Here is a 22,295-nt window from a genome sequence, read left to right on the forward strand (position 1 = left end):
AGTGAAAGGAAATAGGAGTGTGGTCCCGGAAGGGTCCCTTCAGAGAAGAATGCAAGAAGTTAGACTACAAGAAGAACTTCCTAACAAGGCAGGGCAGGACAGGAACTTTGTAAGAGCCTTTTAGTTGGAGAATTCTCAGCTTCCGATGTCCCTGGGAAGGGAGGAGGGTTTGCTTGGGGAGATTTCCTCTCCTTGCCCCATCACAGGGGGCCCATCTCTTTCTCAAGCCAGATGGGGCCCCACCCCCTCCTCTCTGGGGACACAGAGACTCTTTGTCTGAGGAGGCTGAGAGAGAGGCGGTTCCTGCGTCTCCCATGAGGGGGGCATTTCAGGGCCCAGGATACGCCCCTTTGGTTCCTTTCTGGGGAAAGTTCCCTCACACCTCTCACCCTGCAGGTCTGCACTTGTCTAACTGCACAGAATCCCTCCCTGACCCCAGGGGCCTCTTCAGCTGGGGGGGGGGTACCAGCGGGGTGAGGGAGGCTCTCCTTCACCCCAGGAATGGAAGGAATCCATCCCTCTCCCCTGGTGGCAATGTCCTGCTTTGGGTAGGTCAGACTTCCCCATTTGGTGAGGATTTAGGACAGGCCCGGCACCCATTTGGGCACCTGAAGGAGCGGGAGGTGAGGACTAGGCATGGAGGTGGAATCTTTATTCAAGGATTAAAAATGGGGGGAAAGTGAGCATTTTGCTTTGGAATCCGTGCTGGGAGTTTGGGGTGCTATCAAGACACCCAGTTGTGGGATTCGGGTGGAGAATTGAAGGTTTAGGGTAAGTGGAAACCTGATTTTGGGTGAGGTTTGAGAGAGGACAAGGACTTCTTACTGAGGGTCCTGAAGGGAAGGCCTTGGGGTGCAGCTGGGACCTACTTTGTGGGGCTAAAGGACTGGGGTACGGCAGGTGGGTGAGCATGGGGGTGAGCCTGCCTACCCCCGGATTGGGAGCCTGGGTGAGCCCGGAAGGATTTGGTAGGAGCTGCAAGTCCTGCTAATGCCAGGGCCCGGATGGAGGTGCAGGTGGGCCCTTTTGAGGAGGCTGCTAAGAAGAAAGGGTTTAGATTGGTTAATGTGAACCCCGGATTCTAGCTCTGGGTGGGAGTGACCTCCTCCTCCGCTGTGGGGTAGGACGGAACGGCCCAGCGCCTGGTCCAGGGCTCCACCCCCCGCTGGCCAATCCGCGCTCAGTGAAAACTTTCCCAACTCCCCCTCCAGCTGTCAGTTCTCCCCCTTCCTGCGAGCGCTGCCTGGCCCGGCGCTGGAGCGCAGGGCGCGGCCAGGGCGGGGTCTCGGGCCGTCTCCTGCAGATCCCGACTGCAGCCGACCTCCGCGGGTGACTGCGCTGAGCCTGGGGAGTCGCCGCACCCCGCAGACGCCCTGTCCCGTTCCCCGTCTTGCGCACTGGCCGCGCTGGGATGGAGAGCCTCTGGGGCCTGGGCCAGCCGCGGGCCGGCCTCTGCCTGCTTCTGGCCGCGCTGCTGCTTCTGCCCAGGACGCAGGCCGGTGAGCCGGAAGGGAGACCATAGTACTTGGGTGCAGGACCCAGAGAGACCCCAAAGACTGGGCAGAGTAGGGCATGGGGGCGAGTGCAGGGGACATGAGCGTTGCGTGTGAGCACGGTGAGGTGTGGGACACAAGTGTCTGACTCTGAGTGATTCGTGGGTGTGACAGCTGGGGGCGGGGGTTGTCCTGGAGGCGTATGACTGTTTCCTGGCGGGTGGATGAAAATGAATGCAGTTTCTAGGTGTGTGTGTGTGTGTGTGTGTGTGTGTGAGAGAGAGAGAGAGAGAGAGAGAGAGAGAGAGAGAGAGAGAGAGAGAGAGAGCGTGCGCAGCGGTTTGGAGTGAGAGCGTATGTGCTCCTAGATGTGGAGGTTGACCTTGACTGGTTGATTGGATGGTAGGGTGGTCCCCAGGAGGGTGTGTATTGCCAGATACGAGTGTGCAGTGTTGGGTCTGGGGCTGATTTGGGAAGTGATTGTGTGTTTGCTCCAGGTATGGTTGTGTGTCTCCGGGTGACCCCGGGAGGGCTGTAGTTGTGCTTTGGGGGTCTAAGTCGTTGCCCATGAGAACATGAGTGGTCAGTTCTGAGACTGATGGTGAGGAGGGGTGAGCGTGGGAGCGGGCTATTCGGGGAGCCACAGTTCCCTTTACGCGTCCCCAAGTGGCTTCATCTCATTCTCCCTCTTCTTCCTTTGCCCCAAATGGGCGCGTGCTTCCCTTTCTCCCCAACCCCTCTCCCCTCCCCCACCCCGCCCTCCCTAGAGCCAACATCAGCACCATGGACAGGGCCTCGGGAGGGCTGCCGTGAGGGGCGAGGCGGGCGGGGCGCAGGGCGGGGCGGGGCGGAGTGCGGGAGGGGGCCGGCGGGGAAGTTGCTCCCCACCCCAGCTGCGCAAGCCTGGGGTGTTTTTCCCTAGGAATTTCTCAGGGGCCCCCCAGGGGTCCCGGGGGCCTCAGGACTGGTGAGTCAGCGCTGACGCACGCCCAGCTGCGCGCATCTGGCCAAGCGCCCTACCGCGTCCTGCTGGGTTAGGGGTGAGGGGCGCCCCAGGGGTCAGGGGGGACGTAGTGGCTCCTGAAGTGATAGATTTTCAGGGATTCCCTGATCTGGGGGACTGGAGGCTAGGCCCTCCTGGAAATCCCTCCCTAAGGTGAATTCAGTCCTCGACTTTCACACACCACACTTTCTCACTTTCTTTTGAGCCTAGGGAGGTGACTGACCGGATGGGTAATCCCCGATTGGCCTTTGCCCAATTCCCACGTCCGCACATCCACATGCTCATGCAATCTCATGCATCCACTCAGAATATAAGCCTCCTGAGACACCAGGAATGGAAACACCGTGGCCCCGCCCAGGCAGCCCATCAACCACCCCACACATGCTCACTGCTTTGGCCCATCTCCTACACGTTTGAATTCTCACACTTACTTCCCCTGGCATCCATACAAACATGGCCAACATTTACAACCAAACCCACTCGCTGACTTGGTCACATTCTCCCATGAACCATGTGGTAGTGTCTCCTGGCTGTAGAACCACAACCCCATCACACATCCGAGCCATCACGATCACAGACCAACTTGGACCACCTGCAGGACGGCAGCTCACACGTGGATATCCACCCCTCAGCCATTCTCTTATCCATTCAGCCACCCACACTTGCACAATCTCCTGTGTGTACTTTTTTTCTCGCACACACTGACACCTCTTCTCTTCCACCTGAGTAGATCCCAACCATGTCCCAGTCTAGACCCTCCTGCCTGCCTCCCTCTGTAGCCTAGACCCCACCCAGCCTTTCCCTGGGGACTTGACCAGCACAGGGGGGAGGGTTATGTGTGTGCGGGTGGGGTAGGATGGGGGGAGAAGCGTGGGCTGGTCCCTGACAGACCCCCACCTCCTGGCCCTGCAGGCAGGACTCAATGCCTCTTGTGTGTCTCCTTGTCATGAGGCCAATCATGGAAAGAAAGGGCAGTCAGTTTCCGAAAGGTCATTACAGAAGGGACACAAGATTGAAGCAGGAATCTTTTGGGTTAGATGCCAGGAAGGACTTTTGAAATGTGAATGAGCAGTTGCTGAAGGAGACCCCCTCGTACTGCATGGAGGCTGGGGTCTGGGGCAGGGGAGAGTCTCTGGGCAGGGTGAGGTGGTGGATGTCAGTCCTCCCTGGGCCCCAGGCTAGAGAAGGGGCAACCGAGATTGTTCCATGGGGGAGTGACCCTTGTGGTCAGCAGAGCCTGGGAGTCCAGATCTCAGTCCCAGGGGCCTGTAACTCAAATGCCTCTTAATGACAACCCAGCCACAAAACAAGCAATTAGGAGTGGGGGTTGGCAGGCAGGTTGGGGAGATAGGGAGAGAGAGAGAGAGAGAGAGAGAGAGAGAGAGAGAGAGAGAGGAGATTTACATGCAGAACTATAGAGATAAAAAAAAGCACAGAGTTAGAGACCCACAGAGAGAGTCTGAGATGGAAAGAACCAAACAACAAGGTGCTGAGAGAGCAAGGGAGGAGGGGTGGTTTGATTCAGAGTAGGATGCAGAGGACTGGGAAGATGGCACAGAAAGTGGGATCGAGAGAAGGAAGGAGCAGAAAGGAGAGAGAAGGAGAAGGAGGCTCCTGCGTCAGGAGGGAACAGGGGCTGGGATGAGGCTCTGGAGTTTGGAGAGTGAGTGTTCGCCCCAGGAGGAGCTGGGATGAGGGTCTTCGTCTAAGCCCCTATCCTCCCCATGTCTGGCCCCTGCCCCAGCTCCCAACGATGAGTTCAGCAGAGCTGCCCCTGGGGGGTGAGGTCATGGCAGACTCAGCAGAATTTAGCTCCTGCCAAGAGGCTGGGTCAGGGGGTTAGTGGGACAGTCTGCAGAGGGTGGAGGGGATGTGATCAGGCAGGGGCTTTGGGCCCAGGGGAAGCCCCCACCCGCCCCTGCCCAGGCCATGTGGTTTCATTTAACACTGGCCTGGCTGCCTCGGGTGGGGCTGGGAGGATGGCCTGGATTCGGATAGGGTTGGGCCAGACTGATCTATTCCTCTGCTGGGATGAGAGATGGGGGAGGTTATCAGAGAGAGGTGATCAGAAGGAGGAGGTCAAAGTGATAGAACTGGGAGGTCACAGGTCAGATGGAGGAGACTGGGAAAGGCCAAGGGATGGGGTCAGCAGGTAATTGGAGGGAGAAGGCCAGAGGAAGGAATGGGAGAGAAGCCAGAGGGAGGAGGTGAAAGTGGGGAGCCCGAGAGAGAGGTGAGCAGGGATGGGCAGAGGAGGGAGACTCACAGTGGCGGGAGTTACAGGAAAGAGGTCATGGGTGATGGTGGCCAAGGAGAAGGTCAGAAGGAAGTCAGGGTAGGTGATGGGCAGAGGAAGGGGGTCCTGGGGGACGGTGGTCAAAGGGCGATGTTCAGAGCAGCTGGGGGGCCAGGAGGAGGTCAGAGGGAGCAGGCAGGAGCTGAACTTCTATGAGCCCCTCCTTCCCATGTGGTTCCCCTGGCGAGGGGACTCCAGGCATGGGAAGTCATCCCAGGAGCTGGTGCGGGGGAGTGGAGGGAAGGGGACAGTTTGGCTCCGGGGCTCAGGCCAGGAAGCTTTGATTCATCCCAGAACTAGGTCAGCTTTTTTTCTCACCAAAAACCAAGGGGGAAAAAAACCCCGGAGTCAACAGACTGCTCCAGGAGGAACATCTGTGCGGCGGAGGGGGGGGGGGTTGCTGGTCCCAGGCCGCCTCCTTCTTCCGGAGCCATAAACACACTTGGGGTTGGGGGAGGAGGGGGTCCCCAAACTTGAGCCCCTATCATGGAGTCCTGGGCTTGTTTTCACTGCTCTCTGCACCCTGGCCTCTCTCTGCAGCCGATCCCGTGGATGTGCTAAAGGCCCTGGGCGTGCGTGGGGGCCAGGCTGGGGTCCCCGAGGGACCTGGCTTCTGCCCCCAGAGGGCTCCAGAGGGTGACCGAGCATTCAGAGTGGGCAGGGCCAGCAAGCTCAGCATCCCCACACAGGAGCTGTTCCCAGGTGAGTGCCGGCTCCCGGGTGTCCTCACTGGGGAGCGTGGAGCCCTCTAAGCCTCCTGTACTGCCCACTCCTTCTGTCCATCCAGATGGACACTTTCCCGCGAACTTCTCCATGTTGATGACTCTGAGGGCCCAGCAGGCCAATCAGTCTGTCCTTCTATCTATTTATGACGAGAAGGGTGCCCGGCAGCTGGGTCTGGCACTGGGGCCAGGTCTGGCCCTCCTAGGTGACTCCTTCGACCCCCTGCCCCAGCAGGTCAACCTCATGGATGGCCAGTGAGTATCGGAGGAGGGGTAGGGTCCAGGGAGGGTGAGGTGAGCAGCACCGGCACTGAGACCCTTCCCTTACAGATGGCACCGTGTGGCGGTCAGCATAGATGGAGACACAGCGACCCTGGTAGCCGACTGTGAATCTCAGCCCCCTGTGTCGGGCCAGAAGCCTCGATTCCTTAGCACAGCTGGACTCACTGTTCTGGGGACCCAGGACATCGGGGAGGAGACTTTTGAGGTAGAGGGTTCCGTGCTAAGGGAAACCGAGGCAGGGGTGACTGAATCTGGAGAAGGGATTGGAGAAGGGAAATGCCCAGCCTCTGCCCAGCCCAGGGATGGGAGAAGCAAGTGCGAGGCTTGGCCATCGTGGGTGGCCATGTGCGAATGGAGCACACAGAGCCACAGACAGTGGGTCATGCTGTGCTGCGTGCTTGTCCGTCAGGGAACTGATCTGAGACAGGGTGGGTGACTGCTGTGTGCCATTGTGAGATGTGTCACCTCCAGGAGGCCAGGGACCTCATCTATCTCGTGCCCTTCCTGGAAGGGCCTGCACAGGGTAGCATCTCACCGTGTGCCTGCGTCAAGGGACCAATGCACCTTCAGTGGGGCATCGTGGGTGTGGTTGTGGGGTGATGTGATGAGGCACAGATAGCACCTGTGCTTCTCTGAGTTGCAAGGGTTTACTGTGATGGGGCTGCCATCCTTGAACTTAGGGTCTCTGGGAGGGGGGCAGCACCAAGGCTGCATGCCAGGAGGTGGGGGACCGTGCCAAGGAATGGGTGAGTCAGCCTGTGTCCCTGTCCCCACCCCACCCTCTCCCAGGGAGACATCCAGGAGCTGCTGATAAGCCCAGACCCTCAAGCTGCCTTCCGGGCCTGTGAGCAGTACCTGCCTGGCTGTGACAACCTGGACCTCGTGACCACAGGGGTGAGTAAGGGACTGTGACCTCAGGTCACAGCCTGAGCCGCCCCTGGCTCCAGGTGGCAGCAGGAGTGAATTCTAAAGCCCCCAAAGATGAGGTTGAACAACCTCTGACACCAAACACAAAGCAGAGGGACCCCTGACCCCAAACAGACCCCAGGCAGGACTGGCCTTGGACTCAAGGCACATAATGGAGTGATCCTTGACCCCAGGTCACCAGGTTGAGTGAGAACTAGCAGGTCCTGTGCCAGCATTGGCCCTAGGTGACAGAGTAATAGCTTCTCCACTGGGGGACGCACTAGACCTGACAAGGACCCTCCTTCCAGGCCCCTCAGGGCGAGCCAGAGACCACCCCTCCTCGGCGCAAGGGCAAGGGGAAAGGGAAGAAGAAAGGGCGAGGCCGCAAGGGGAAGGGCAGGAAGAAGAAGGACAAGGAAGCCCTGACCCTGGGAGCACCTGCCGGCTCTCTGGAGAACCAGGTAAGGGGCCTGCACTTGCCCTTCGGCCTCTGCTGCCCGTCTCTGGCCTCCGATTCCCTCCTCTGGCCCTGGTTTGGAATCCAGGCTTAGACCTGAGCTCCCACTCCCCTTAGCTGACCGCCAGCTGATGACCATCTGGGGTAGGGGGACCCTGTCTTATGGGCTTTCCTAGGCCTGCTCCCCAACCTCCAGTCCTGGGGTCTCCTCCAGATGACCACCTGATTATTAGGGGGGTTTTTGATGAGGGCTACTATTTAGGGGAGTCACCAGCTGGGGTGAATCATGACGGGTTCATTGGTTAGTGTGTCGTTTTGGGGGAGTGGGGTTCACTGACAGGGGTCATTGGTGAAGACTATTCCTTGGGGCAGTTCCTGATCGGGGTACTACTTGGCTTCCCTGGAGTGCTGGTCAGGAGGGGCACTGAAGAGGGCCAATATTTGGGATGATCCCAGTTGGGGGCCACTGTAGGAAGACATTAATGGAGGTCATTGATGATATTTTTGGTGTCCCTTGTTTAAGGTTAATGGTTAGGGGTCATTAGTTTGGGGGTTTTGTTGGGGGGGGGTCACTAGAATGCATAGTGGGGTCACCCATTGGGGTCATGGTTGTAGGGGTGATTTTCAGGGGATCATGGATGGGGTCATAGTTCGGGATCTCTGATGGGTTATCAGGAATTAGTGTTCAGGATCCTTGGTTGGGGAGCATTCGTTGGGCAAGCACTCCATGTTGGAGGATCACTGGTTGGAGGAATGATTGATTAAAGGTCACTGGGAGAGTTGATTAGGTAGGGGAGGCACTAATTAGTGCTTATTGTTGGGGGATATCCCTGGCTGGGGGTCTCTGGGAAGGTCACTGGCTGTAGGAGTAATTGGGGTCCATTGCTGGAGGTCATTAGCTGGTGGGTCACTGAGTAGAGGTCCTTGGCACAGGTCACTGGGGACTTTAGTCAAAGGGTCACTGGTTGAATCACATCTCAGTTCCAACCTTTCTGGCTCTGAACAGGGATACCATGAATAGTATGCCCCTTCCCCGCCACATCCTCAGCCCCAGCCCCTCACTTGGGCCCCGACTGCCCTCTTCCTCTGCCTTGACCCAGTTCTTGTGCAGCTGTCGAGGCCAGAAGGAGCTGGCTGACTGCTGAGTTCTGCCTTGGGAGAGGACATGTGGGATAGGCTTCCGGAGTCTGGCCCTGAGTCCTGGACCTTGACCTTGACCCCTGAGCTCTGGAGCCAGCCTGGTTCTGCCTCTCTGGCCTCTGAACCTGGCTCAGCCCTGCTCCTCCTCTATGCAGGATGGCTCCCCCTGCTGGCCGTCCTGATCCAGACCCCAGGGCCTCCTCCTGTGTTCCCCTCCCCAGAATGAGAGCTCCCTGAGGTCAAGGCCTGGCTCCTCCTTTGCTTCCCTTCTGTTACAACCGGCCTGACCCCAGACCTGACCCTTCCTCCATGCCTGCTCCAGACCTCTATGGATGTCCCCAAGATTGAGACGCCAGTTCCAACTCTGACTCCAACTCCCACGCCTTTGGTCTTCACCACCACTGTGACTGTGGGCGGCAACGTCACCCTCCTGGAGGTCGGTGGGAAGTGGACGGTGCTGGAAGGGGTGGGCCCTGGGGTAGTGGTGGTGGCGGCAGACAATAAGGAGGCCAGGGACAAACTTTGACTGTCCCAATGTCCTCAGGGGGGACTGGATGCTGAAGGTGGAACCCAGCTAGAGACTCCAGAGCTTGAAGGAGAGAGGGAGGAAGAAGAAGGAAGCGGCCCCACCATGGGTCCTAAGTTCCGGGCAGCAGAACAGCCTTCACAGGCTGAGTTCCAGATCTTTCCTGTGAGTCTGGGGCCATGGGGGGTCTGGTTAGGTGCAGGGGAAGGGACTCCTATCTGGAGCCCCAGGGGCCTCATTCTTTCTCTGGATTCTGTTTGTCTTGCTTTGAATGCCTTCCCACGACCCAGTGCAGTGCAGACCCCAGTGCCTACAGTGTGACAGGGACTGTGTTAACAGATGACTCCGCCGATAGGGTGAGGCACTGGGCTTTCAGACTAAGCGGATGAGAAACCCCTTGAAAGGGAACGTCTGACTTTGAGGTCTCAAAGCAATCTCCCTCTGCTCAATGGCACACGGACAGTAGGGGGAGCCAGAGAGGCAGAAGAAGCCTGTGGTCCAGGCAAGACAGGAGCCAGATTTGGGATAGGCTCCATTTTGGCCTTGCTGCTGGAGTGGAGAAAGGTAGATATGCCAATAGGACTATTGAATAGGGGGTGTCCTCTAGCCTTCTGACAGGGGAGTGGAGAATCAAGGCTGTCAGTCTTCATGTCTCGAATTGCCAACACCTGGGTGACATCCAATGGTCATGTTAAAAGGGGGATGGCAAGAAAATTCTGGAGTTCAGTGGAGACTGTCTAGGCTGGAGAGAAAGACTTGGGATGCCTCAGCAGAGAGATGGTATCTTTAACCAAGATATTGGAATGAAATTACCTAAGAAAAAAATGCAGACAGAGCTGGGGACCCAGATTCTAGCCTTGGTGTTGGGCACAGGAAGGGGCAGAGTGGTTACCAGCCCTGCACCAAGTACTGTGTTCATCATTCATCTTTACGTGGGAGAGATGCAGCGGTCATTCACCCGCTGACTTTACAGGTGACCCAGTGATCTGTAACTGGCCAAAGGGGTCTAGTAAGTTCCCAGTGTCACTTCGTAAGAGGCAAGAGGCCGATCCAAGTTAGGACGCTCAGGAGTTTGTGCCCTTGACCTTCATGCAGCTTTGTCAGGTTGACGGAGGGGACTGAACGTCTCAGCCTATGCTCTGTGGGTGGGCCCTGTGTGTTTGGGGGACAGGGAGTGGGCTCACCTCTTTTTCCTCTCTTCCTCCTCTCCAGGGTGTGGGAGAGAAGGGTGCAAAAGGAGAACCTGCAGTGATAGAGCAGGTGAGGACGGTGGGGCAGCAAGGGGCTGAGGGGGCCACTAGAACAGGGGTCACACACCTCTCTCTCTCTCCAGGGGCAAAAATTTGAGGGACCTCCAGGAGCCCCAGGACCCCGAGTGAGTACGGGCTTCACGGCCTCTTGCTATCTTTGTAGCGGGGCTGTTCCAGTCCCAAAGTGGGGTGACGTGTTGCCTGATCATGTAGTGGCCACTGGACATTGGAGGCACAAAGGACACGTCAAAAGAAGGGTTGGGACACAAAATTGGGGGTTGATATGGATCAATATTGAAGAGGGTAGCAGGAATGGCTAGGAGGTAGAGCAGAGGTCAGCCTGGGGTCGGGGGCCAGGAGGGTTGGAATTCAGATTAGCTTTGCATTTCCGGTGACTTCTGTTTCTCCCTCCCCAACAGGGGGTGGTTGGCCCATCAGGCCCTCCTGGCCCCCCAGGATTCCCTGGGGACCGCGGCCTACCGGTAAGAGACTGTCTCTCTTCAGTGCGTGAGCTTCCAGGTTGGGAACCTGGTGGTTTGAATGTGGGTCTCAGGGGCTGGGCCTGGAGACGCCATCTGGAGTTGGTGATCTTCTGCTGATCTCTCTCTCCATCTGTGATAAAACTGGCCCTTCTTCTGCTTCTGGGGGCCAGTCCCCTGCTTTTCTCCCTGGGCCTCTATTTTTGCATGTCTTCTGTGTGTCTCTCTCCCTATATCTTTGTCTCTGTCTCTCTCTCTCTCTCTTCCCCATCCTTCATCTTCTCTGTCTCCCTTTCTCTGTCTTTGTCTCTGTCTCTTCCTGCCTCCGTCCATCTTTCTCTGGTGCCCTCTCTTAGGGCCCTGCTGGCCTCCCGGGAATTCCTGGCATCGATGGGATCCGGGGCCCACCGGGCACTGTCATCATGATGCCGGTAAGGAGGTGGGGTGGCACAGCCTTGGGGAGGAGAACCCTGACCACGGAGGAGGCCTCTGCTGGGAACTGCCCTCACCATCATTGCTCCTTAGTTCCAGTTCGCGAGCAGCTCCCTCAAAGGACCCCCAGTGTCCTTCCAGCAGGCCCAGGCTCAGGCGGTATTGCAACAGACTCAGGTGAGTGGGATGGGGGAGTGTTCATGGGAGAGATGGCAGAAATGAGGGATAATGAAGGTCTGGCCAGGAGACAGGGTGGCAGTGTCTGTTTCCTGAGATGCATGTCTTGGTTGGTCTTCTGTTGCTATAACAAAATACCCAAGACTGGGTAATTTATAAAGAAGTGTATTGGGGTCATAGTTCTGGAGGTTGGGAAATCCAAAAATATGATGCTGGCACCTGCTCAGCATCTGGTGGGGACCTTCTTGCTGTGTTATAACGCAGCGGAGGGCATCACACGGCAGGACAGAGCAAGTGTGCCAGCTAGGGCCTCTTCCTCTCCTTATAAAGCCACTAATGTCATTATGCAATCCCACAATCATGACCTCATTTACTCCCAATCATGTCTCAAAGGTCCCACCTCTAAATACCATTAGTATATAAATTGAGGATCAATTCTAACACATGAACTTCTGGGGGACACGTTCGAACTGTAGTAGTGCCTTTGAGGGGATCTTGTTTGGGGGTCTTGGGGGGAAACTCTTGGTTCTGTTGTCCTTTATCTCTCCAGCTGTCCATGAAAGGTCCCCCCGGCCCAGTGGGGCTCACTGGACGCCCAGGCCCTGTGGTGAGTAAGGGGTCTGCAGAGAAGAGGGGCAACAGCCGTGGAGAGGGGTCACATTCCTCCAACCACTTACCCCGTCTCTCCTTCCCGAAGGGTCTCCCTGGATACCCAGGTCTGAAAGGAGAAGCGGGAGAAGTGGGGCCACAGGTGAGTTTGGAGGGGAGGGGTCTTCTCCCAAGGCCACAGGTTAAAGTGACCACCGGGGAAAATGTCACGGGGCCGGGGTTTGCAGTTACTGCCTTCCCTGGTGAGTGATTTAAAATAAGTCCTCCCTTCTTTTTGTCCTTCCTTCCATGTTCCATCTTTTCTTTTGCTTCTAGGGTCCCCGAGGACTGCAGGGGCCTCCTGGGCCACCTGGTCGAGAGGGCAAAATGGTGAGCACCTTCCAGGTCCCCAAGCTACCTTTTGGCCTTCCCTCATTACCCAACAGGCACCGGGGCTCTGTGCCTCCAGGGTCCGCTGGTGCCCTGAGGCTGGCAATGGAAGCTGTCCTGAGCGTGTGGCTCAGGAGTCGGGCCAAGGTCGTAGAGTCAGGGAGGACGTTGGGACAGGAGTAACCCTCCACCCGAGGTCTAAAGTGGAACCAGGAAACTGGCAGGGAAGAGCGTTCCGGGCAGAAGGAACAGTATGTGTGAAAGCCGGGAGGACCACAGCAGGGCGATCATGGAGGCTGCAATGGGAGTTCTCAATGTTGATGATGATGGTGACTTGGGCTAGAATTAGGGGGCTGGGGATAAAGAGTTATGGCTGGATTTGAGATTGAAATTGGTACAAAAGAAGACCCCAGCCAAGAGTCCAGAAATGATGGCAGATCTCTTGATGATGTGGACGAGAATGTAGTCGAGTTCCTAATTTGGGGAAGGGTCCTGGGGAGGTTTATCCCTGACACTGGGGCTCACTTTCCTCCTAGGGCCGCCCTGGAGCAGATGGGGCCCGCGGTCTCCCGGGAGACACAGGACCTAAGGTAGGCCCAGGGCCCGGTCGGGAGGCGGGCGCTGTCAGGATCAAGGACCCAGGCTCAGCTGGCGTTTCTTTGGACAGGGTGATCGGGGCTTTGATGGCCTGCCAGGGCTGCCTGGTGAGAAGGGCCAAAGGGTGAGTGTGCGAGTCTCCCCACAGCCAAGCCCCCTTCCCAACATTGCCGCTCTCCTTTCCTTCCTGAGCACCAGAGCCTTGACCTGGTGCCTGAGTCCTCACACCTCATGCCCCCCTCCTTTCCTGGGGGGGGGTGTCTCCCCTGCATTATTCCACCCTCCCCTCTGTCCCCCACTCCAGGGTGACTTTGGCCGTGTGGGACAACCTGGCCCCCCAGGGGAGGATGGTGAGAAGGTAAGTTTGCAGGGTGCTTGGAGGAGAGTCTGGGTGACGGTCGGCAGGGAGGAGGGCCTTGGAGAGCTGGGTGGGGAGTGGGCTCTGCCCTGGAGCATCAGGGAGCCCTGGGGTGGGGGTGGGGGCATCTCAAATATGACAGTGGGAGCGCGAGCTCGGGGATCAGCAGGTGGACTTGGGTGGACACACCTAGACCTGGAGTCAGGAGCCTGAGGAGCATCCGTGCCTCAGACTGTGGGATCCAGGGATCTCAGTACAACCTAGATCCCTGGGGCTGACCCCCTGGGGCTGCCCAGATGAGGGGAGGTGCTGCTCCAGAGTTGGGCTTCCCCCTCTCCCAATAACGGCCTTTCCCACAGGGAGCAGAGGGACCCCCAGGGCCCACTGGCCAGGCTGGAGAGCCAGTAAGTATCAGGGAGCCCTGACCCCGCTCGCTCGGGGCAGGGGAGAGAGTGGGAAGTCCTAGGGCCCCCAGATTCCTGCCCACACCCCTGGACTCCCAGGACCGCAGGGTGGTGCTGGGGTAATACTGCTCTTTCTTTCAGGGACCCCGTGGACTGATTGGCCCCAGGGGCTCCCCCGGCCCCCTGGGACGCCCGGTGAGAATGTCGTCACCCCTTGGCGTTCCTGCCTTTTCTTACCTGTCCCCTGTGCATGTCCGTTTCCGTGGCCTGGGAGCTGTCTCTGCTTTTCCTTTCCGCCTGTACCTCTCAGTGTCTTCCTCTCAGGTGCCTGGCTTGTCCCCGGGCCTGGTCTCACATCCTCTCTTTCTCCAGGGTGTCACCGGAAGTGATGGTGCTCCGGGTGCCAAAGGCAATGTGGTAAGTGTCCTGCCATCTGAGCCTTGGCCCTTTCCACACCCTGAGCTCACAATCGTCATATCCTTGTCTGCCCCTGTGACCCCTCATGTCCGCCTTGCTGACCCTCAAGGCCATGACCCGGTGTCAGTGAACCCTCATTCTCTCCACAGGGTCCTCCAGGAGAACCAGGTCCTCCAGGACAGCAGGGGAACCATGGGTCCCAGGTTGGAACTTAGACCTTGGACATCTCCCAGCCTCCCAGCCTCCCCAGCCTCCCCAGCCTCCCCAGCCTCTGCACTCACTGCTTTGTTCTCAAGCCTCACCCCTCCCTTTATGTTTCTAGGGAATTCCCGGCCCCCAGGGGCCCATCGGCACTCCTGGGGAGAAGGTGAGTGACCACTCTACCCATCACCACCTCCTCATGTCATTCTCCGCCAACTCTGTGGTCAGGAAAATCCTTGCACCAGGGCCCCTCTGTCAGCCGGGGCTAGTGATGAATGGCCACATTCCCTAAGTCAGCCGAGAGGTACAAAGTATCATTGTGGGGAAAGCCGCTGTGAGAAACGGAAACCACCAAGGCCACACCACATAAGGGGGCATTGTGAGGATACAGAGGACCCCACAGAAGCCTTAAACAGAGGGGGTTTCTAAGACGCACAGGCACAGTAGCCCCTTCCCAGGGCCCGCGTTCTTCTCCTTGTTTCTGGCACATCTGTGCCCGTGTCCCCTGGCAGACAGGCTGCTTTCTGCACATGTCTGTTTGTCCCCACCCCCTGCCAACTGCTATTTCTGCACAATCCTCAGCTGTGGTGTGACCATTTCTGGCTCCAGCTCCCCATGACCTTAGATCTCCACCTAAAGCCAGGCCATCCATCATGGTTCTGTCTCTTGCCTCTCAATTTCTGAAGAGAAGTGGATTGGCTCAGATGGGCCCAGTGGTCCGTCTTTGGACCTGGTAAATGCTTGCAGGACCAGGAGGTTACCTCATGCCTGCCTAGACCCACCCTTCTGCAGATGGAGCTCGGGGTGGGGGACACTCTTAAAGAAAGGGGTGTGGCTGGGAAAACCGCCACCCTACCCAACAGCATCTCTTTCACTGTCGCTTTGTTTTGTGCTCAGCTTGGAACCCAGGGCCTCCTGTGGGCTAAGCAAATGCTCTTTTAACTCTGGGCCCCATCCCTAGCTTCCCCTGCTGGTTTATATCCCTTCTCTCTAGGCTCTCAGGGGAAGAGGATGTTTTTTCCTTTTTTAAATATGTAAATTCATATATATATATATATATATATATATATATATATGGCCCCACCTGGCCTTGAACTTACGATCCTCCTGCCTCAGCCTCTGGAGTAGCTGGGATTACACATGCATCACTGCAGCTGGCTAGATGAGGAGGGCTTCCCATACTCAAGGAGAGCAAGGGGCTCACCCAGGGTCAGCCAGCAAGTTTGGGCAGAGCTGGGGTAGATTTCCTGGCCAGAGGCACCCCTTTTTTGCTCACCTGGAGGCAGCTGCCTGTCTGCATAGAAAAACCCTGCTGCAGGACTCTGGGCCCTGCCCCCTGTCTCCCTCTACATTGGTCTTCTTTCAGGGTCCCCCTGGAAATCCAGGAATTCCAGGTCTCCCAGGAGCTGATGGCCCTCCGGTGAGAATCAGGGGCTGGGGCAGGGAGGAAGGATAAGGGACAGGCTGGCAAATTTTGGTCTTTGATGACTTAGCGTGTTTCTTCCTCAGGGTCACCCAGGCCATGAGGGTCCCACAGGAGAGAAAGGGGCCCAGGTGAGTGGCCAGGAGGAGGCTGGTTTGGGGGAGGAGGGTTGACAGACAGGTTCCAGGAGTCTGGGGTCAGTGAGGAGAGCCATGGCACTGGACACACAGAGCGGGTGGAACAGGGTGACATTGGCCTTCTCTTCCTCTCAGGGTCCCCCAGGATCGGCAGGCCCTCCAGGCTATCCAGGAGGCCGCGGCGTGAAGGTAGGTGAAACTTCTGGCTGTGCCTAGAGAGGCACCAATGGGCCACACATGATGGAGTGGGAATGGGTTTGGATCTGAGCATTCTGTAAGCCCAGTGATGTCGAGGAACAGTTGCATACACAGGAGTCTCTTTTATCCACCGTTTCCCTTTCCAAGATTTCTGGTACTCGTGGTCAACCTCAGCCTGAAACTATTAAGTAGAAAATTCCAGAAAGAAACAACATAAGTTTTAAATTGCATGCCATTCTGAGGAGTGTGGTGAAATGGTGAGCCATTCTGCTTTCTCTCTCCCAGTACGGGAATTGTCCCTTTATGCAGAGTATCCACGCAGTATAAACTACCTCCTCATTTGTCACTTAGTAGCTGTCTTGGCTGTCAGATTGGCTTTCACAGTATCACAGTGCATTTGTTCAAGTAACCCTTATTTCACTTAATAATGGCCCCAGAGTGCAAGAGTGTTCACGCTGGCATTTCAGATATGCCAATGAGAAGCTGTAAAGTGCTTTCTTTAATTGAAAAGGTGAAAGTACAATGAGATATGTTTGGGGGCGTATACTGTTATAATTGCTATAAAATGATTAATTATAACAGTTTATCATTATAATTGTTCTCTTTTATTATTAGTCACTGTTGTTAATATCTTTCTGTGACTAATTTAGAAGTCAAATTTTATTATAAGTATGTATACAGAGAGGTGGAAGAAAAACATAATATATGCAGGGCTCAGTCCTTTCGGTGGTTTCCAGCAACCGCTGGGGCCCTTGGGTGAATGCCCTGTAGATAAAGAGGAACAACTGTGGTTGGGCCTGTGTTGTAGCTGAATCTAGTTACATTGTAGCCCAGGCCAGAGAACAATTGTAGCCAAGTTTAGTTACACTGTGGTCAAGTTAATTACTCTGGGGCTGGAGCTAGTCTTGCTATTTCCAAACACAGTTGCATTGTATCCAAGTGTAAGTTCATGGTAGCCTCTGAGCTCACAGCTCTATTGCAGCCAGATGCAATTCCCAGAGTTTGCAGGGAGCTGGCCTCCCGGCTTGCACTGAGCAGTCTCCCTGTCACCAAGCATGGCCTCCTCACCGCCAGCACAATGGGGAACATTCCTCTGCCTTCAGAATGAGCCCGGAGTCTGGAATGTTCATCTTCCTCCTGCCAGAAGGAGCTGTGGACACAGTGTCCCTGGGAAATGGGAATCAATTTACTTGGAGATCTGGCCTTCCCTGTGCACCCCACATGGAAGGCCTGGGGAGGCCGCCAGTGGCTGAGGGGGAAGGGGATGCACCCTGTAGGCTCTGGGGAGAGATCATTTCCTCCACGGCTGTCCCCTGCCCTCTTGTCCCAGCCTCCTTCTGGTTGTTCCAGGGCAGGGGGATGAGCCCGGGGCTCTCTGAAGCAGAGGAGCACCTGAGAGCTTCTTCCTTTGTTTTTCAGGGTACCTCTGGGAACCGGGGCCTCCAAGGAGAGAAAGGCGAGAGGGTGAGAGGGACGAGACCCTTGGAGGGGGGAGCCCCCATAATGGGGCCCTGGCTGTGTCCGTCCCCGAGGCCCTGCCTTCTGACCTCTGTCTCTCTCTCACCCAGGGAGAGGACGGTTTCCCTGGATTTAAGGGTGATGCAGGGCCCAAAGGTGATCGGGTAAGACAAGCTCCTGATGAGGGGTTGGGTGGGTCTGGGGGGCTTTGGGCTTTGGGGAGACAGAGAGGGTGAGCTGGGGCTAAGGTGGGGCTTGAGGGGCAGGAAGAGCAGAAGTCTAACTCAGTGCCTCTTCTTTCTGTTCCAGGGGCACCCAGGACCACCAGGTCCCCGGGGAGAGGATGGTCCGGAGGGGCCAAAGGGGCCAGAGGGTCTGGAGGGAGAGGAGGGCCCCCCAGGGGCAGCGGGGGAGAAGGTGAATAAATGTTGGTCCCTTTCTGTTCTCTCTCCCCAGCCCTTTGCTACTGTCCCCTATTTCAGGGACGCTAGATAGGCACTCCACGCTGCCACACCCCCAGCCTCTTTGATCTCTGACCACAGGATGTTTCTATCTCATTGTCACCCCCTCGGTTCCACAGCTCAGCATCTGAGCAGGTCCACGCACATCTTATTCCAGACCCACAGTCACCACGTGCAATAGGCATTGACCCCCCTTTTACAGGTGAGGAATCTGACCTTTGTCCTGACTCTCTCTGCAGGGCAAGCTTGGGGTGCCAGGTCTCCCAGGTTACCCAGGACGCCCAGGACCTAAGGTAAGAAGCCAGGGAGCTGGGGGTTGGGAGGATCAGGGGTCAGGGACTAATATATGGGGGCCCAGGTTGTGGTCTGAGTGGTGGGGCTGTCGACCTCATGAGCCACTGAGAGAGTATAAAACATGGGCTTTGGCATCCAATGGAGTTAGGATCAAACGCTCACTCCTTATCAGCTATACAACCTTAAGCAAATATTTTGAGCCCATTTTTTTTTTCTTTTAATATTTTTTATTGGTACATTATAGTTGTACATAATAGTGGGATTTGTTGTGACATTTTCACATATGGACACAATTGAGCCCATTTTTTTTCAGCTGCAAAATAGAGAGATACCAGTAGTATTATCCTCATCAGTTTGATGATGATGATAAAACTATGTGATCCTTATTTGTGTAATCAGATTTGGCTCATCAGCCAAGTTCATGAAGGGGGATGTATGAGTCTGTCTTCTGTGGTTGTAACAAAACACTTGAAGCTTGCTACTTTGTAAAGCAAAGAGGTTTAGCTCACAGTTTTGGAGGCTGCAAGTCCAAGATCAGTTTGCCCCATTAGTTTAGCCTTTGGTGAGGGCTTTCCTGGCTATATCCCTTCCTGGTATATGGCATCATGGCAGGAATGCATGCAAGAGGAAGAGATGCCGTGGCAAGACAGGAACCCAGAGAGAGAGACAGAGAGAGAGGGGCAGGTGAGGGGCCAGTCTTACTCTTTTATAACAACCCTCTTGTGGGAACTAGCTGGGCTCCCAAGAGAACTGCATTAATCCCTTCCCATTAATCCCAGTGACTAAAGACCTCCCTCTAGGCCCCGCCTCTTAAAGAATCCACCACCGGGGCTGGGGTTGTGGCTCAGCGGTAGAGCACTCACCTAGCACGTGTGAGGCCCTGGGTTCAATCCTCAGCACCACATATAAATAAATAAAACAAAGATATTGTGTCTAACTACAACTAAAAAATAAACATTAAAAAAAAAAAAAAAAAAAAATCCACCACCTCACTACGACCACACTGACCACAAAGCCTCTATCCCAAGAGCCCGTGGGGGACAGACCACATTCACCTCCCACAGGGGGTAATCGTACATAATTCAGATATTACATATCTTGGATTTATTTGGACATGATAAAACGTACTTATACAAAATGTACTTATGTAAAAACGTACATTTCTTTGCCAACGTCTTGATGGATGAGCACACAAGGAGGTTTATCTTTCTGCCTGCACCACGCCCGTGTTACATCATGGGCGACTCATCATTTCTGTTTACATAAAGTACATCGGGATCTTAAAGACACTCCAGACAAATCTGAGTGCAGGGTTCTTGCAGAGTCTCCCCTTTTCGCCCTCTGGAGCTGATGCAGAGATCTGACCGACACCTACTTACTGGGACAGCACCTTGTGTGTATGCCTGTGACTTTCCGTCAGGGTGCGTCTTTTCTGCTCGACTCAGTTTTGACGGACATCCTTCTTTTCCTACAATAGCCCATCCGTTCTCACACATCTCCATCGAATTGCATGACCTGGGGGGCAAGCACAGAGGACCTAAAGGGGCTTGGGGGCAGATTCAAGACACCACGGTCACCTTAGAACTAAACCTCTGCAATGAGAAGTTCGTGGGGATTCGAGGGCAGCAGCGCAGCAGATTCCAGTGGAGGTTTTACTGGCTGTTGAGCAATGCGTTTCCCAGCAGTCAGGACACGACGGTTAAGACCAGGTCAATAAAGTCATCATAAATAACGAGGGCAGGACACCAGCCAGCCTCATGTTACGATCAAGCCACGCCTGCAATAAGTTTGTTTAGCTCCCAAGTTTCCAGTCCATGATCAAGTGGCCCCATTTCTTGGGGTCTCTGGTAGGGAAACTGATGGCAATGGCAGGAGAGCAGACTGGAGAAAATCGCTGCCCTCGTGAGCCAGCAAGTGGGGTGGGGTGGGAGGGGGAGGGGCAGATCAGGGTGCCCATCCTCTTCAAAGGCACGTCCACAGTGACCTAAGGACCTCCCTCTAGGCTCTACCTGTTAAAGTTCACCACCTCCCAAGAGCCCACCTCAGGGACCAAGCCCTGAGCACATGGGTCCTTGAGGGACACTCATCAAAACCATAGCAGGCAGCTGTTTCTTGAGCACTTACTAGGTGCCAAATGTGACGTGACGCTCATTCTGTGAAGGATTCTACTGAATCCTCTCCCAAACCTTGTGAGGAGGGCACTGTCGGTGTCTCCAGGTGACAGACAAGGAAACGGATGGTCAGAGAGACGAAGCCCCTTGTCCAGAGCCACACAGCTGGGGAGGGGTGGATCTGGGATCAGACTCAGACCAAATGATGGAAGGTCAAGGATGCAGACAAAGTTCTCGGCGAGCGTCTGTCGCAGCGTCCGTGTAGGAGAGGGGCGTTCTGACCCGTAGTGGAAGTGGCATCCTGTCAGGCAGGCCTGGTAAGAAGCTGATTCACCAGTGAGAAGCTAAGATTTTGACAAATCCTGTGGGCAGGACTCTTGAAGCATTTAGGGACCCATCATGTGGTCCTGTGGGGAAGGACAGGGTGGCCCTGGGGTGGGATTGGAGCCGGAGAGCACCACACACTTGCTGTGCAACTTGGGCAGGTGTCTGTCCTGGTCTGGACTCAGCTGCACAGCGGTGGCGGGTGGGGGGGGCAGCAGAACCTGGGGATATTTCCCCCCTGGGGAGGCAGGGTCCTTCCAAGAGGCTTGGGACACACGACTGGCAGATGACATGCCATTAGCAGATGCTGAATGGCACTCACCATGTGCCACACAGTCGGGAAGGCCTGTGAGTCAAGTCTGGGAAACAGACATGGGATAAGTAAGAAAGTGAATGAAGTCATTTCAATCCAGTGTCCCAGGGAAAATGCAACAGGTGACAGGCCCAGGGTGACTTGTAGGAGGTGGTGGTCAGGAGGGTGGCAAAAGGGCATCTGAGGGCTGGAGTTGTAGCTCAGTGGTAGAGCACTTACCTTGCAAGGGTGAGGCACTGAGGTCAATCCTAGCACCACAGAAAAACAAGTAAAGGCATGGAGTCCATCTACAACTAAAATAAATAAACGAAAGGTCGCCTGAGATCCAAACGATGAGGAGTACCTGGCTTTCTGGGCCTGGGAGAGGAGCATTTTAGGCAAAGGGAGCAGTCTGTGCAAAGGCCCTGAGGCCCTGAGGCAGGAACATGCACAGAAGTGCCTAAGCAACATGGGGGAGGCCAGTGTCTTCAGCGGATTGAGAAGGGGGAAGGGAGGAGAGGGGGGCAGAGGGCTGCCTTGGAGGGTGCTGTGGCTGGAGGGACCCAAGGAAGCCACTGGAGTCAGTGGCCCAGAAAGGTTGATTCCGCCGACCAGGCCCTGCTTACCCCCTCTCACTTCTGTGCTCTCTCCATTCAGGGATCTATTGGATTTCCGGGGCCCCTGGGACCATTAGGAGAGAAAGGGAAGCGGGTGAGTGGTGATCCAGGGGGTGGACAGGGAAGGGCCAGCTGAAGGGCAGGGTGGCGGGCGGTGCTGGGCTGCGTCTGTGTTGGAAGCATTTGTGCTCAAGGCAGGGCGTGGGTGGTGACCCTGGTGCTGCCTGCCTCCCGCGCCTCCCGCGCCGCCCAGGTGGGTGTGTGCTGCGGCCCCTGTGCTGGTGCCACACGTGCATGGTGTGACTGTGCACATGCGCGTGTGCAAAAGGGTGTGGATACACGCACGTGCGCCTGCTCCTGTGCACACCGTGTGTGCGGTGGGGGGTGGGTGCACGCGGGGTGTGGGCGACTGGGCTGTTGACCAGGACGTGTCCTCAGGGAGTCTGGGTGTGCGTGTTTACGCGGGGTGTGTGTGGCCACCTGTGGCGGTGTCCCGCGTGACAGCGGTGTCCACGCGGGCGCAGGTGGTGGTGTGCTTGGACCCCGTAGGTGCCATCAGACCCCGGGGTGGGTGGCCGTGATCTCCCAAGCTGTGTGTGCGGGAGGCTGTGAGCGTGCGGCAGGCGTGTCTGGGTGTGGCCCGTCAGTGGTGTCCCTCTGTCCCCTGACCCTCTCTGCTTGCCTCACCCGTTGACTTCTCAGGGGAAGGCCGGGCAGCCAGGAGAGGAAGGAGAGCGGGGACCCCCAGTGAGTGTGCGGTGCCCCCACTACTGGGGGGGAGACAGGGCTGGGCGGAGGAGGTGGGAGAGGGTGGGGGAGGCCTTGAGGGGACAGGAGGGTCCTGGGGGCGCTGGGCAGTCCG

At 56.3% G+C, this 22,295-nt stretch overlaps 1 protein-coding gene across 3 annotated transcripts in view; it reads left to right on the plus strand.

Annotated features, from left to right (window-relative positions):
* Positions 1–1,228: 1,228 nt before the first annotated feature.
* The window catches only part of Col5a3 (collagen type V alpha 3 chain), a 37,137-nt gene continuing 16,070 nt past the window's right edge, over positions 1,229–22,295 (plus strand). For 2 of the 3 annotated variants that reach the window (XR_006850223.2, XM_058576586.1), the window contains exons 1-33: positions 1,229–1,499; positions 5,333–5,494; positions 5,580–5,769; positions 5,845–6,001; positions 6,586–6,690; positions 7,011–7,163; positions 8,622–8,735; positions 8,844–8,990; positions 10,038–10,085; positions 10,159–10,200; positions 10,495–10,557; positions 10,911–10,985; positions 11,080–11,163; positions 11,714–11,770; positions 11,861–11,914; positions 12,088–12,141; positions 12,678–12,731; positions 12,809–12,862; positions 13,043–13,096; positions 13,456–13,500; positions 13,642–13,695; positions 13,873–13,917; positions 14,067–14,120; positions 14,240–14,284; positions 15,485–15,538; positions 15,628–15,672; positions 15,814–15,867; positions 17,296–17,340; positions 17,445–17,498; positions 17,644–17,751; positions 18,035–18,088; positions 21,474–21,527; positions 22,136–22,180. Coding sequence is in view for 2 of the 3 variants with exons in the window: in XM_058576586.1 (XP_058432569.1) it covers positions 1,412–1,499; positions 5,333–5,494; positions 5,580–5,769; positions 5,845–6,001; positions 6,586–6,690; positions 7,011–7,163; positions 8,622–8,735; positions 8,844–8,990; positions 10,038–10,085; positions 10,159–10,200; positions 10,495–10,557; positions 10,911–10,985; positions 11,080–11,163; positions 11,714–11,770; positions 11,861–11,914; positions 12,088–12,141; positions 12,678–12,731; positions 12,809–12,862; positions 13,043–13,096; positions 13,456–13,500; positions 13,642–13,695; positions 13,873–13,917; positions 14,067–14,120; positions 14,240–14,284; positions 15,485–15,538; positions 15,628–15,672; positions 15,814–15,867; positions 17,296–17,340; positions 17,445–17,498; positions 17,644–17,751; positions 18,035–18,088; positions 21,474–21,527; positions 22,136–22,180 (2,511 nt within the window). In the remaining variant the exon portion in view is untranslated. The remainder of the gene's footprint in view (positions 1,500–5,332; positions 5,495–5,579; positions 5,770–5,844; positions 6,002–6,585; positions 6,691–7,010; positions 7,164–8,621; positions 8,736–8,843; positions 8,991–10,037; positions 10,086–10,158; positions 10,201–10,494; positions 10,558–10,910; positions 10,986–11,079; positions 11,164–11,713; positions 11,771–11,860; positions 11,915–12,087; positions 12,142–12,677; positions 12,732–12,808; positions 12,863–13,042; positions 13,097–13,455; positions 13,501–13,641; positions 13,696–13,872; positions 13,918–14,066; positions 14,121–14,239; positions 14,285–15,484; positions 15,539–15,627; positions 15,673–15,813; positions 15,868–17,295; positions 17,341–17,444; positions 17,499–17,643; positions 17,752–18,034; positions 18,089–21,473; positions 21,528–22,135; positions 22,181–22,295) is intronic. The other variant, XM_046437117.2, reaches the window with a different exon arrangement.

The sequence above is a fragment of the Marmota monax genome, unplaced genomic scaffold (assembly GCF_021218885.2).
Source record: "Marmota monax isolate L192 unplaced genomic scaffold, Marmota_monax_Labrador192_F-V1.1 WCK01_AAM20220418_F8-fsc00021, whole genome shotgun sequence".
Taxonomy (NCBI): Eukaryota; Metazoa; Chordata; class Mammalia; order Rodentia; family Sciuridae; genus Marmota; species Marmota monax.